Below are 16,335 nucleotides of genomic sequence, written 5' to 3' on the forward strand. Positions count from 1 at the left end.
CAGTTCGCTTTATTTTTATAATATATTACACTGGATCTTTCTTGAATAAGTTCCTCCATTTCTTTCTGTTTTTCCTCTAACTTATTCTGTGCCTCTATGGTACCGTTTTTATTGTTATCTAACTGTACTGTTAGTCCTTCAATTTCCTTTGTTTATATGGACTCTTTTGATCGAAATTGCTTTTGTTTTATAGATGAGTACTGAATTGCATGGCCTCTAAAGGCACACTTAAAAGTGTCCCATACAATATGGGGATCTGCTGTACCTATGTTATGTCTAAAAAAGTCAGTTATAAATTCTTCTGTCCTAGTTCTAAACAATTTATCATCTAGTAGGCTTTGATTAAATTTCCAATATCCTCGCCCACGTGGAAATTCTGTAAGAGTAATATATATGCCAATTATGTGATGGTCCGACCGCATTCTGTCCCCTATCAAACACTTTTTAACTTTTGGTGCCAGAGAGAATGATATAAGAAAGTAGTCAAGGCGACTAGCTTGATTAAGCCTCCGCCATGTATATCTCACTAGGTCAGGGTATTTAAGTCTCCATATATCCACTAATTCCAATATATCCATGACATTCCGGATTTCCTTATGTGCCTGATGGTGATAGTTTGTAGTGTGATTTCCTTTCCGGTCCATAGAGGTATTTAAGACCGTATTAAAATCTCCCACTATAATAATAGAGTCTAGTGTTGCTTGTAGAGTTGATACATTCTTATATATATTGTCAAAGAAGCTTGGATCATCATTATTCGGACCGTATAGGTTAATAAGCCATATATGTTTATTGTCCAATAACATATTTAAAATAATCCATCTACCTTGAGGATCTGTTTGGACAAGTTGCACATTTGGATCAAAGTTATTATTAATTAAAACCATCACCCCTTTTGAATTTCTTTGCCCATGGGAGAAATATATTTCGTCCCCCCAGTTCTTTTTCCACAAAACTTCATCTAGAACTGTTGAATGGGTTTCCTGTAAACAGTAGATATTATAATCCTTCTCTTTTAGCCAGGTAAATACTGATCGTCTTTTCTTATTATCTGCTAAGCCATTACAATTGTAACTGGCTATACTTATTTCACCACTTACCATAATGAGACACACCTTTCAATTATTTTTATCAAAATATATGTTTGTAAACGTCCTATTAACCTTTTGCCAATAGGTGGCGCAATTAACATTTTTTATTTCTGAGTGTCACCAAATTAAACTGCCTCGTGCTCAATTCTTGATCGTACAATATGCATATTATTAATTCTATTGGATAGAAAACACTTTCTAGTTTCTATAGACGTTGGAATTTTGTCTGTGGGTGACCCAGAACTCTTTCTACAGCGAAATCCATGACAGGTACTGCGATGGTCTGAGAGCGAAGCTCTGATTTCAGATCAGTTTTGAAAGTCTCTGTTTATCCTATGGAACGACATTAACTGCACCCGCCTTCCCCTGGATGTCAGTAACCAATGAGAAGTGGAATGGGCATTCTGCGTAGCTCTCAGAGGTTATAAAACGCGAAGGAGTGAGGGTAGCCCCCCTTTCGACTCTTGCCATTACGCAGAAGAGGACCTCGGGACACCATTTTCAGAGGCTCGGTTATCAACGTGAAATGTATCTGTCTGTAATTTAATTCGATATAGGAGTTAGAAACATCATAACGTAGTTAATCTGAACCGTTTTATAGCAATTTAGATCCGTTTAGTGCGATTTTGAGGCATTGCTTTGTTATGCACTTTCAAGCACCGGGCACGTTTATGGGTCCCGGTCGAACGTTAGTGGTCATTTCGACGGACAGAGGACATCTTTCGACCAAAAGAAGATTAGACCCAAGAAAGGATGCATTGCCCAAGAATCTGATGGAAAATCACCTCATAGTAAGAAATATTTAATATGATAAATCGTTGTTCTGTCGAAATATTTTAAACGCATAATCCGCCATTTTGTTTGCCATAGCTTCGCTTGGCGAACCCTGTATTGCACAGTAAGGATAATCTTAGAAATGTAAATCCGCGATTGCATTAAGAACTAATTTGTCTTTCGATTCCTGTCAACCCTGTATTTTTTAGTCAAGTATATGATTAGCTTTCAATTAAACTAGATCACTATGAAAGATGGCGTCCGACATGTTCAGGCTTGATTTGCTACTATTTTCATTGTATAACCACGTTTTTTTATGGCTAAATATGCACATTTTCGAACAAACAATATATGTATGTTGTAATATGATGTTACAGGAGTGTCATCGGAAGAATTCTGAAAAGGTTAGTGAAAAAATGTATATCTTTTGCCGATGTTTACGTTATCGCTCTCTTTGGCTAGAATCTATGCTCTGGTAACGTTTGCATATGTGGTATGCTAATATAACGATTAATTGTGTTTTCGCCGTAAAACACTTAGAAAATCTGAAATGTTGTCTGAATTCACAAGATCTGTGTCTTTCCATTGCTATGCTTTGTCTATTTTTATGAAATGTTTTATGATGAGTAAATTGGTCATACACGTTGCTCTCTATAGTAATTCTAGTCGCTTTGGTGAGATTTGTGTTGGTGGCTGCAATGGCAAACTATGATTTATACCTGAAATATGCACATTTTTCTAACAAAACCTATCCTATACCATAAATATGTTATCAGACTGTCATCTGATGAGCTTTTTTCTTGGTTAGTGGCTATCAATATCTTAGTTTAGCCGAATTGGTGATAGCTACTGGTGTTGAGAAAAAATGGTGGACAAAGAAAAAGGGTGTCTTTTGCTAACATGGTTAGCTAATAGATTTACATATTTTGTCTTCCCTGTAAAACATTTTAAAAATCTGAAATGGTGACTTGATTCACAAGATCTGTATCTTTCATTAGGTGTCTTGGACTTGTGATTTAATGATATTTAGATGCTACTATTTAAATGTGACGCTATGCTAGCGATGCTAATCAGTGTGGGGGGGTGGGGGGGGGATCCCGGATCCGGGTTTCAGAGGCAGTAAAAGTTAAAAAGTAACATAATGATTGAGTGTCTATATAGTTGTACCATGACATTTGCATCTCCACTAAGCAAACCTCCAATTGGTCCCCACTATTCCACCCGCCAAAAGCCCCCATCTCGAGTTGGGTTGTCACCCCAATGCCCGGCAGACCACCCCCGACCCCCCGCATCGCACAGCCCCGGACCGACTGGGATCCATCCTTCGAAAAGTGCACACAGCACCATCCACCGAACCGAAGCAGATCCATTGCCAAATGCATTTCCATCGCCCTCACCTCGATTTTTATTACATATTGCTGTGAATCATCCTCTATAGTCCCTAACATCTTTTACTTCTTCCTTCGCAACAGTTGCGGGATACACACATACACCCACACACATACAGCCCTTACCCCCACACAACCATAAGCCCACCCTCTCAACAATTGCACTATCCCAGAGCCCAACTCAAGATGGGTCATGATTAACAAATGTACTTGCAGTTGCAGCTGCATGAGAAGGCCTGCAAGACCGCGCAAAAAATGAGCATAAATGTAGAGATTTATTTACCATTGTCACATCCTAGATGATGGAGGTCAAATGTACACCTTCTTCCTGAAACACCCACAATACGGTCATCCATTTTGACCATGTTCCCAAGCATCTCCATGCAGTCCGATTGGTTTCGTGCCACCAGGGCCACAATAATATACCCCCTCTCTGAATGTCCGAGTGTGACCCCCTCCCCATGGGTTACTGCAGCTAGTGTTGCCAGCACTGCCACTGCCTGGGTGGGGGCACCCCACCGGAATCCCCACCGGCTAGGTACAAGGTCATCAAGGTTCTCATTAGCAGCTTTGAGAATTTCCTTGTTTATTATGCTCTCCCTTTAGGGGGCTTTGGCTTTGCAGGACCAACCCTGCCAAGCAGGCTCAGAATCTTGAGGGGGCAGTGCTGCTCTTGGTCCCTGACCTCATTTTGGCTGCATACAGACCGCATACAGCATGCACATAAAACAGTTAGGGACTTCTCCTTAGTATCTGGGCCATTCATGTGGGTGTCTAGGGTATAGGGCCATGGACCGTACCATTAAAATAGGATAATAAATAATTAGATATAATTTATTTTAAAAATGTAGTTCCCCATGATAGGACAATAAATAAATAAGACGTGTAATTCATTATAAAAGTATATCCATCATCTGAACAACATTGAAAGCCCTCTCATACCCGGCCCACAGCAATACACTGGCTCTGGGATATGCAACTATTTCATTACTCACTCACTCAACTTTCCAAACATAACAAATAAAAATAAACACACACCACACCATCCACACATACTGTGCCTTCTGTTTACTTAGTTTTTATCTTCACTATATAGAAATAGTGCTTGTGTTCAATTAATTATATGTGAAGATTTATAGAAAAGCTATATTTTGTATTGTATTGTTACAATCAGTAACTGGGCTTGAATTGTGTTTATTTTCCTCATCTATGAGAACTTTGTAATTTTTAAAATAACCATGGAGTAATCTTTGTGTCTCTGAACAACTGGTTATCAATATATAGTTTATAAACGACGAGAGCTACTCGTTTCGCTTCTAATCTATTTTCTTTGAAAATTGGATACAGAACTTTGCGCCATTCTGCAATTTCTTTCGGAAACTGATCATTCATGCCAATTTTGGTCCCAGCAAGTCTTTTACCTAGGCTTTTAACCATTATTTTATCTTTAAATGAAGCAAATTTGGCACCGATTGGGCGTTCGTACCTCTGCCCTCTCTGTCCGAGGCGGTGTACACGTTCAAGTTGGATCTTATCGATAACTTCGTGCGGTATCTGAAGTGCTGCAAAAAGGAACTCTCTAACTACAGATTCAGGAACCTCTCCTTCTTTCTCTTGGATACCTGTAAGTACCAAATTCTCTCTCATGGATCTCGTTTGTATGTCCAGTAAGCATTCCTTCAGAACGTTGTTCTCCTTTTTAAATTCATTCATTTCGGTTTCAATCTTATTGACCGTCCCTTTTAGCGCGTGTGTTTCCTTCCCCAATGTCGCAGCTTTTTCATCACTCATCTCTAGGCTTGCTTTCAACTCTTTTATATCTTTACTAACTAATTCAAGTATACCCAGTTTGTCATTTATTGATTTTAACAGATCGGTTTCGACCTTTACCATTGCCGGTGTTGAGAATATTAGATCATCCGTGTCGGTTGAGGAGTCACGTTTTCGTTTTTGATTCGGTTCCCCTGTCTTATTCTCCGTCATGTTTGGGTGTTGCTTGTTTTCGTAATATTTGTCGATAAATGTCTCTAGTCTTAGGATTTGTTTTGTGTTATTATCCAGATTGAAGGTTATCACCCACCAGATTATTTAGTGCTAATATTTTAGTCTAATTTAGCAGATATTTCGAATATTATGTTTTATCTTGAGGTGCTCTACATAGCTTCGTTCAGTCCGCCATTACCTTTACGTTACCTTTACGTCCTACGTCAAAGAAGGAATATTGGTCTGGGGCTGTTTTTCATGGTTTGGGCTAGGCCCCTTAGATCCAGTGAAGGGAAATCTTAATGCTACAGCATACAATGACATGCTAAACAATTTTGCGTCTCCAATTTTGTCGGAACAGTTTTGGGGAAGGCCCTTTCTTGTTTCAGCATGACAATGCCCCCGTGCATAAAGCAAAGTCCATACAGAAATGGTTTGTCAAGATCATTGTGGAAGAACTTGACTGGCCTGCACAGAGCCCTGACCTCAACCCCATCGAACACCTTTGAAATTAACTGGGAAGCCGACTGTGAGCCAGGCCTAATCGCCTAACATCAATGCTCGACATCACTAATGCTTTTGTGGCTGAATGGAAACAAGTTCCCACAGCAATGTTCGAACATCTATTGGAAAGCCTTCACGCCCATGATTTTGGAATAAGATGTTCGATGAGCAGGTGTCCACATACCTTTGGTCATGTAGTGTATATATGGTGCCTTCGGAAAGTATTCAGACCCCTCGACTTTTTCAACATTTTATTACGTTACAGCCTTATTCTAAAATGGATGAAATAAATAAAAATCCTTAGCAATCTACACACAATACACCATAATGAAAAAGCAAAAACAGGTTTTTAATTTTTCCTGCACCCCAAAAATAAAATACCTTATTTACATTAGTATTCAGACCCTTTGCTACAAGACTCAAAATTGATCTCAGGTGCATCCTGTTTCCATTGATCATCCTTGAGATGTTTCTACAACTTGATTGGAGTCCATCTGAGGAAGTAAAAAATGTTGGACATGATTTGGAAAGGCACACACCTGTCTGTATAAGGTCCCACAGTTGACAGTGCATGTCAGAGCAAAAACCAAGCTACGAGGTCAAAGGAAATGTCCGTGGAGCTCCGAGACAGGTTTGTGTCGAGGCACAGATCTGGGGAAGGATACCAATACATTTCTGCAGCGTTGAAGGTCCCCAAACACACAGTGGCCACTATCATTATTCAATGGAAGAAGTTTAGAACCATGAAGACTCTGCCTAGAGCTGGCTGCCCGGCCAAACTGAGCAATCAAGGGAGAAGGGCCTTTGTCAGGGAGGTGACCAAGAACCCGATGGTCACTCTGACAGAGCTCCTCTGTGGAGATGGGAGAACATTCCAGGAGGACAACCATCTCTGCAGCGCTCCACCAATCAGGCCTTTATTAAGTGGCCAGACGGAATTTATTAAGTGGCCAGACGGTTGAGTGGCCAGACGGAAGCCACTCCTCAGTAAAAGGCACATGACAGCCCACTTGGAGTTTGCCGAAAGTCACATAAAGACTCTCTTACCATGAGAAGCAAGATTCTCTGGTCTGATGAATCCAAGATTGAACCATTTGGCCTAAAGCCAAGCTTCACGTCTGGAGGAAACCTGACACAATCCCTACGGTGAAGCACGGTGGTGGCAGCATCATGCTGTGGGGATGTTTTTCAGCGGCAGGGAGACTATTCAGGATCGAGGCAAAGATGATGTTCATCTTAGCGCTTGATGGTGTTTGCGACTGCTCTCGAAGAAACTTTCAAAGTACTTGAAATGTTTCATATTGACTGACATTCATGTCGTAAAGTAATGATGTACTGTCATTTCTCTTTGCTTATTTGAGCTGTTCTTGCCATTATATGGATAAGGCTTTCTTCTGTATACTACCCCTGTATACTACCCCTACCTTGTCACAACACAACTGATTGGCTCAAACGCATTAATAACAGGGAAAGAAATTCCACAAATTAACTTTAAACAAGGCACACCTGTTAATTGAAATGCATTCCAGGTAACTACCTCAAGAATCTGGTTGAGAGAACGCCAAGAGTGTGCAAAGCTGTCATCAAGGCAAAGGGAGGCTACGTTGAAGAATCTCAAATATAAAATATATTTTGATTTGTTTAACACTTTTTTGGTTACTACATGATTCCATATGTGTTATTTCATAGTTTTGATGTCTTCACTATTATTCTACAATGTAGAAAATAGTAAAAAATTAAGAAAAACCCTGGAATGAGTAGGTGTGTCCAAACTCTTGTCTGGTACTGCAAATGTTCCGGACTCGGACATTGCTTGTTCTAATATTTCTATATTTCAAAATTATTTATTTTTATTTTGGGGATTTGCGTGTATTTTAATATTTTTTTAGGTATTACTGCACCGTTGGTGCCAGCAACATAAGCATTTCGCTTCACCCACAATAACATCTGCCAAATATGTGTACGCGATCAATACAATTTGATTTAATTTGTATGTGCTCTGCTGTGTGTGTGTTGATCACGGCAGCTCTCAAACCTGTGGCCGAAAACAACACGGTGGCCATCTCTTTAAAGCTTGTCTACCTGTCACCTGCACTGGCTAAATGACACTACCGTCCCCGAGGAAGGGCTTGTCAACACGTACAATACACCTGTCAGTGGCAAACATACATCAAATCCCTCTTTACCCACTATACCATTTCCCCAACCTGGCCAAACAAACTTCTTTGAGATAAACACAGGCCTGTTTTCCTTGGTTATTTGCTCTGGGGGTAAATCCATCCTCTTGCAAAGTAGGTGTCTCTTGCAAAACTGGCAACCCTACACATAGTCCAAAGTCCATCAGGCAGTATGGCCATGTGAAAACTACTCTACTGAACGGAAAAGTTACTATAGAAATAGAAAAAAAAACACTGATCTTGATTCCGCCTAAAAGTTGCATCTTCTAATGTGGAAGCACCATTGAATCTTGTTCCAGGTTAGCAACAATCTACCGAGCATGCCAAAACAGCCCTCCAAGATTGCATTTTTTTTCTAGCATGTGTCAGTTCTACACACTCCATCTCTATGTTAATTATCACTCCCTCATAAGAAAGGGGCATGCATTTGGCTCCATTGCCTGCTGACCCGTGTCATTTTAAATGGACAGGCAATAGACTGGGTGGTTGTTTAGCAACAAAACCGAAATGTGAGCAACTATGGGGCAAAACAGATGGGTTGGCTTAGATTGTTGACAACATGTAAACTATATATCGTCTCCAATATTTACTGAAAACATAAATACATTTGCACAATGAGCACTTGTTTCTCAAATAAGTTGTTACAGTTGTTGGTTAGCTACCTAGCAAATGTATGCCATATTAGCATAAACACCTCAAAACAAGACATGGTATCAAGGACAACATAAAACTAGCTGCAATGAGCCACCTACGATTCCCCACATGGCAGCTTCTTGTCATTGTTGCCAGACATCTTGCAGTTCAGAATCCCAACAGACCGCCTTCTGCCTCATTGAAGCGCGTGCATCGTTATCGTGGCGTTGCCACCTAACCCATCTAAGGATACTTCATCACTATTAGGGTCAGCCAAGGCTAACTGCATGGGGTGAAGAGGAATGCACAGGTCCCAGACCTGTTGTAACCTCACAGTTTCCAAACAAATAACTGGTGAAGGTGGGGTAGGGTTTACATCTGAAGGTGAAAAATAGTGCTAGCATAATATCTTTGTGTCTCTGTCTTGTGAGCAGACGCAAGTAAAACAAAAATGTAATTGTTGAGCCATATCAGTTATCCCTGGCTTTCTTTCTCTCTGGTCTCTCTCACTCTCTTCTTCTCTCTGTCTCCGTATCATCTCCTATATTCCTGTACTTCGCCCTCCCTCTCCTTCCTCCTTCTCATCTCCTCCTTAGCCCATGCTGTTCTCTCTCTCTCTCCCTCACGCTCTCCAACCTTTTCGCTCTCTCATACGCTCTCTTCTTCTCTTTCTCTCTCACTCCCTCACTCTATATATCCTTCTTTCTGTCTTTCATGCAATCTATATCCAGCTCGCTCTCCATCTCTTTCTTTCTCTTGCTCTGTAATCAGCACAGGGGAGCCCTAATCCAGCCGTGCGCCTCATCGCAGCTGCCACTCAGCCAAGCTGCCAGACTGCCAGCCGCAAATCCAGCCCCTGCCACCCCTGCCATCCCCACTGCCGTCACCACACGTCACCCAAGATTAGCTGCCAAGGGCCATTTTAACAGCCACTTGAAGTGCAGGGAAGAAAGGAAGAAGAGAGGTATTGAGAGTAGAATGGGCCTGTCTGTCTGTAGCGTGTGGGGGCAAAGCGTTGTACAAAAGAGGGAGGGGGAGAGGGAGAGGTAGAGTAAGGTCAGAGCCACTGACTGGACCGGATGGCCATGTTGCACACAGACAAACTGACAGAGAACTTAGAACTGACAGACGGATGGATGGATGGACAGGTGAATGGACGGACAGACAAATGGACAGATAAACAGATGCTGGGATGCAGGTACACACACAAACACACACCACATAGTGCTCAAGGTCAGAGTTCACGGCCTCCAATGGAGAGTAATACTTCAACCTTGTCTTGACCAGACAGGGAGGACGACCTCTTACACCAGAGTTCACCTTTAACCTTTGACTATAGTCTTCCAGTCTCATTGGGTTCTAATACCATCTAGTGCCATGTAACGCCTGGTGTCTATTTACGATCGGCTGAGGACACACAGGCCGATGCATTGTGACTGGACACTTTTCACTAGGTATTAATGATGAGTTTAAATCACACTGGAGGTAGATATTACTGCCACAAGGCAATTCAAATGCCATTCCCCCACTGACTGGTTATATGAGAGGACTGGGGAGGGGTAGACTATGTGGCACATGTTACCATGTCAAAAATGCTAGTACTCAGCAGCATCTCTCTCTCTCTCTCACTCTCTCTCTCTTTCTGTATGTACAGTATATGTTTGGTACTTTGGCAGGTATCATACTCTGAGCTATCCTTCCCCTCCCCTCTTTCTCTTTCCCCACTTTCTCTCTATCTCTTCCCTTTCTTTTGCTCAGAGTTCCTCCACTACCTCTTACTTTCTACCTTACCATTACAGCATGCAGATAGCATACAAGGGTCAGTGGCCTACCATAGAACTCACACACTTTAATGTGCAGATGCAGCACCTGTCTCCTCGTTCTACAACGCTGCCAGTTTAAGGCCCTCCTCCTCTCTCTAAGGAGAAAGCAAAGGTGAGACGGGGAGAGAAAAAGAAGGAGCAAGAGACAGTGGAGTGAGAGAGAGAGGAAGAGGAGAGAGCGACGGAGAGAAAGTGTGAGAGAGAAAGAGGACGAGAGAGAGTGCCAGTGCGTGTCCGTGATGAATTTGCTGATACCACGGCACCCTGTTCCCATTCCGAGGAAACTCACAGTGATATACGATGCCTTTGCCGCTGTGTGTGTGTGTGTTTGTATGTGTGTTTCCCTGAGCTTGCACATTTACAGCACCCCGGACCCAAAATGAATACAGCAGCTGGGTAAAGCTGCTGCTGCTCCTGCAGAGGGATGTGTGTTCCCGCGTGTGTTCTTTCATATGTTTTTTATGTTTACATTCTTATGAGTGTGTGCACTAGTAGGCAGCTTGATGTGGCCTATGCTCTACAAGGACGTAGGCCAGTACACCACACTACTTTGCTTCAGTTGTGACAATAAATCACATCAATAACACATGCTCTCTGTAGAAAATGGGAGGTACAGTACAGTATATAGGTGCCCCAAGGTCAGTTTTACTCATTACCTCATAAAACATGCAATTGGGTATGGTACACTCATTCTAGATCCCCTCACAGTACAGTAGATGCAACCTTGCACTGACAATAATACAGGTTTACAAGACCTCTCCTTCCTCTGGAGGCCGCCAAACTATATATGCACGCTATGATCTTCTCACATTGGAGATATTGCCTCACATGCTGGTCACAAGCAGGAACTACTATTCTGAAACCAATTGAATCCCTCTACAAACAAACACTTAAGATGTTTGATAACAAACCAAACAGTTACCACCATTGTTATATCATTTACAAACATAATTTATTTAGTCTGGATAGCTTTAAGCAGTATGTAGATGCAAGCCTTGTCTTTGGTGTTGCCCCTCCATGCCGGTATATCAAGGGCAGTAACTAGAGGGGACTGCGTTGTCCCTTTTCGACACAGTATAATCGGCCAATCGGCCATCTCTGTTAGAGCTACAACATACTGGAATGCAACGCCCACGGACTTGAGAAGCTGCACTGATTATTGTACTTTTACATTTGAATTGAGAACATGGCTAAAATCTATCCAAATCTGTACACATGAGTTATCTGTCATATGTAAGACGACAGTTGATGATAGTGTTGTTGTTGTTGTTAGAATTATACATGATATATTATTGGATGTAATGTATTTGCATTTTGTATTGTTTTAGTGTGTATGTGTATTTTGTAATTGTCCTTAGCTGCCCTGGGGCTCCGGGTGCAAATTAGCTTTTGGCTAACCCCGGCACATTTACCTGGATGTTGCATTATTGTAATATTGATGTTGATTAATGGGCATTGTCCCCTATAAATAAATAAAACAAACAAACTAGCAGTGAGCATACAAATATTTACACATGTTAAATTTGCTGAAAATAAACACAGTTGACAGTGAGAGGACATTTCTTTTTTTGCTGAGTTTAGACATGAAATATATTATTGTCACCAAATAATGGATTAAAATACACTGTTTTGCAAGGAAGGCCTACAGTAGCCTCAACAGCACTCTGTAGGGTAGCACCATGGTGTAGCCGGAGGACAGCTAGTTTCCGTCCTCTGTGTACATTGACTTCAATACAAAACATAGGAGCCTTGTCGTTCTCACCCCCTTCCATAGACTTACACAGTCATTTTGACGCCCTCCAACCTATCACAGCTCTTGCAGCATGAACTGACATGTTGTCCACCCAATCAAAGTATCAGAGAATGCATCTAGTACTGAAAGCATAAGACACAGCCAGCTAGCACTGCAGTGCATAAGAGAGAGAAAGATAATAGTTAAACAGTTTTGAAAATATGCATTTTTTCAAAAATGAAGGAAAAGCAGAGAGAGAGAGAGAGAGAGAGATATTTTGTTGTATTTTCTTTCACAATTCACCTACTTAGCTAGAGCTTGCTAGCGATTGCAGCTAGCGATAGTTTAGCCTACTCAAACACCCGGCTCAAACAGAGAGGGATGCTATGCTAGCTAGCTGTCTATGGCTATCCAACACTGGAACTCTTCCAAGCCAAGGTAAGCTTTAATTTTTATGATTTTTTTTGCACCAGGGCCTGCCGTTGTAACTGCTAAACTGCTTGTTGCTGACTGTACACTTTACTGCATAATTGTAGTGGGTTTACTAACGTGTTAGTTCTAGTACCTATGTTGAATATGACGTTAATATGGTGACAACGATGTAGGCTGTGTGTAGCGGTTAGCGGTTATGATATGAAGGTTTGGCTTGGAAAGTATTTTTTTCCTGGTCACAGACAGCTAATGTGTTGTGCACTGAAGTCCACAAGCAAAGGGAAAAGGTGAGAGGAGGAGAAAGCGTAGATGCGAGAAGGAAGTATACAACAATCAAAGGGATCATGCTGTTTGTATGTGGCTGCAATGAAAGTGAACTGTGTTTGCGTGTGATCAGGGGTGTATTCATTCCGTCAATTCTTTGGAAAAATATTTCTTAAGCGGAAAAAAAACGAACGAAACGGGGATAAACATATCTGAATTTTTCCAATAGAAACTATCGCTTGCAATTGTTGGACTAATGACTACACCCTAGATCAGCTAGATGCAGGCAAGAGTATGCAAGGGGATATTGAATTTGTCAATGTCTGTCACCTTGATTACTCCCATTTCTCTCGACCTTGTAAACTTTCATTCATAGGCTAGGTTGTAGCAACCTCTTGATGGGTATAGGGAAAATTGAAGTATCATGTACTAGCCCAAACCTATCAATGTTACATTAAGCTGGGTGAATGTAATATGAATGACAGTCATCCAGTGTGTTGCAATAGAAATAAAAGAATCATCCTCCCTACAACCACTGCTTGCCAGTTACCATTTCAAATTATGTGGTTTGTAAGAGTTGGCATGCTGGCTGTTAAGAAGCAATTAACGTTAGCTATAGCGACAATTACTCAAGTCAAAGCCGACCCTCCACACAACAACAATCTTGCCATTCCCTTCTATTTTAAATACTGTGGTTTGTAGCTAAAAGTTTTATGTCAAGAGGAAATCTAGTAAGCTGTTGTTGACTGACATATTTAGCAGCAGTAGCTAGCTAGCTAGCTTCAGGACTAGCTAGCTAACAAGTTAAGTAGATAACAACAAAAATATTAGGAATATAGCGACAAATCAAAGGACAGAAATTACTCAAACTTGTGAAATAATCCATCTGCATTTATTGCTGTTATAGTAAAGTTCCAAAGTAGTTCCATCGTGAGTTTCCAAATCCATCCATACTATTTGGCTTGGTGAAGCTGGGCTCTGGCAGTCTTGCCCCAGTGCCCCCACAAGGGAGGTCATTTGAATATCCAAGTGTATGCGTGTCACATTGGCTGAGCTGTCAAATCCGTTTTTTCAGTACACGCCCAAACCCCTCTGTTGTTTCCTAACAGTCCAAGCAGGAGCATAGAGAAAAGCTGCTTTTTAACATCCTTAATTATCTTTTTTTTGGAATGACAACTATTTCATTCATACTGTAATAAATGTTATTTAAATTTAACATAACGATTACAAGTATATATAACCTCTGTGATCTCCATCTTGCTAGCTACTACTTTGTATTTTATTCAAGCGGATAAGGTAGTGACATAGTTTCTCTATGCCAAACTGACATTATATTGGGGAAAGACGTTAAAACCGTAGCATTTAAAAATGATGGGAGGTAACCCAGATGTCTAGAGAGGTCCCGTGTGGCTCAGTTGGTAGAGTATGGCGCTTGCAATGCCAGGGTTGTGGGTTCATTCCCCATGGGGGGACCAGGATGAATATGTATGAACTTTCCAATTTGTAAGTCGCTCTGGATAAGAGAGTCTGCTAAATGACTTAAATGTATACCCATAACATGATGCAGCCACCACTAAGCTTGAAAATATGGAAAGTGGTACTGTGAGTAATGTATTGGATTTGTCCAAAACATAACACTTTGTATTTATGACGAAAACTTAATTGTTTTGCCACATTCTTTACAGTATTACTGTAGTGCCTATTCTGTACAGGCTTACTTCTTTTCACTCTGTCAATTAGGTTAGTATTGTGGAATAACTACAATGTTATTGATCCATCATCTGTTTTTTCCTACCACTGTGGAACTGTTTTAAAGTCACCATTGGCCTCATGGTGAAATCCCTGGGCAGTTTCCTTCCTCTAGTTAGGAAGGACGCTTGTGCCTTTGTAGTGACTGGGTCTATTGATACACCATTCAAAGTGTAATTAATAACTTCACCATTAAGCCTCTGTGTTTGAAATTCACTGCCCGACTGAGGGATCTTTCAGATAATAGATAATTGTATGTGTCAGGTACAGAGATGAGGTACTAATTCAAAAATCATGTTGAACACTATTATTTCACCCAGAGTGAGTCCATGCAACTTATTATGTGACTTGTTAAGAAAATGTTTACAGTTGAACTTATTTAGGCTTGCCATAATAAAGGGGTTGAATACTTATTGACTCAAGACATTTCATTTTTACATGTTTAATTCATTTGTAAACATGTCTAAAAACATGTGGGGGGATGTGGAAATGTGATGAGTTGCACACTATCATATTCCCATATAATACTTGATAGAATGAACCAGTGATTTGGCATTCAGTATCTATGCCAGGGTTGTCAGTCTATAATGCAATACCATGTGTAGGCGGAGGGTGGCTAGTGGCTTACCTTTGTCCAGAGAGGAGTCTGGGGTGCTGAAGTCCATTAGGCTCTTGATGTCACTCTTGTAGCAGAGATCGGTCGCTGGCTGCTTCTGCCTCTGGTGTACAGAGGGATCTGTAGGAGAGGATAGGACAATTGGTTTGAACACATTTGTGTTCTGATAGGAGGGGTAACTATGTGTGTATATGTGTGTGTGTGTGTGTGTGTGTGTGTGTGTGTGTGTGTGTGTGTGTGTGTGTGTGTGTGTGTGTGTGTGTGTGTGTGTGTGTGTGTGTGTGTGTGTGTGTGTGTGTGTGTGTGTGTGTGTGTGTGTGTGTGTGTACATGCGAGGGGGGGACTATTCTTCATATTATAATTGTTCTATAATTTCTACTTTTTTCTCTCTGCATTGTTGGAAAAGGCTCGGAAGTAAGCACACCACTGTCAGTCTACTCCTGTTGTTGATGAAACGTGACAAATTACATTTGATTTGATTTGATAACCGTAGCGGTAGATAGATCAATGGCATTAACAATTTTATCCACAAGAGTTATGTGTTGGTTTGCTTTTGAGTGACTTCAACAGATAAGGATTTTCATAAAGGAAGGATGAAGAGACTTTGCGTGTAGATGGGTACATAAAGTGTGAGGGAGGACATGAGAATTTGTTCAAGAAGTACAGTGCCTGTGTTATAGGAAGGAAGTCATGAATGCAGCCACACTAAACACTCCTCATCATGAACGACTCCTCTCAAGGCAAATGCAATGGCCAATAACTCTCCCTCCTCTCAAATCAACATGCACGTACAGTATTTACACTCATAGGCTACTAAGTAGTGTTAGCCACAATGCTGCACCAATATTAATCGGGATTACTGCCAGAGTACTCCTAAAGACTTATATCCACTGGTGAGACATAAGCAACATTAGCATTTCATGACCAGAATAGCACATTTGACTTGTTAGTTATACATACAGTATAATATGTATGTACAGTAGGTAACATGAACACACAAACATATGTATGTTCGCGCTCACATGCACAAACACAGACACACACAGACACACACCATTGCTGTGATTTTACATCACCCAGGATGATAGTTATAGCCACAGTAACATCTGTGTCCTCTTTCTGCCCTTCTCCTCGTCTTCCCTCTCCTCCACCTCCATCCCCATCCCTTC

General features: G+C 41.1%; 1 protein-coding gene across 5 annotated transcripts in view; it reads right to left on the minus strand.

The window, feature by feature from the left end:
* LOC129830217 (kazrin-A-like) overlaps positions 1 to 16,335 on the minus strand; it is a 223,939-nt gene that overhangs the window by 93,516 nt on the left and 114,088 nt on the right. For all 5 annotated transcript variants that reach the window (XM_055892597.1, XM_055892596.1, XM_055892598.1 and 2 more), the window contains exon 2: positions 15,179 to 15,286. In XM_055892597.1, coding sequence (XP_055748572.1) covers positions 15,179 to 15,286 — 108 coding nt within the window. The remainder of the gene's footprint in view (positions 1 to 15,178; positions 15,287 to 16,335) is intronic.

This window comes from Salvelinus fontinalis, chromosome 31 (genome assembly GCF_029448725.1).
Source record: "Salvelinus fontinalis isolate EN_2023a chromosome 31, ASM2944872v1, whole genome shotgun sequence".
Taxonomy (NCBI): domain Eukaryota; kingdom Metazoa; phylum Chordata; class Actinopteri; order Salmoniformes; family Salmonidae; genus Salvelinus; species Salvelinus fontinalis.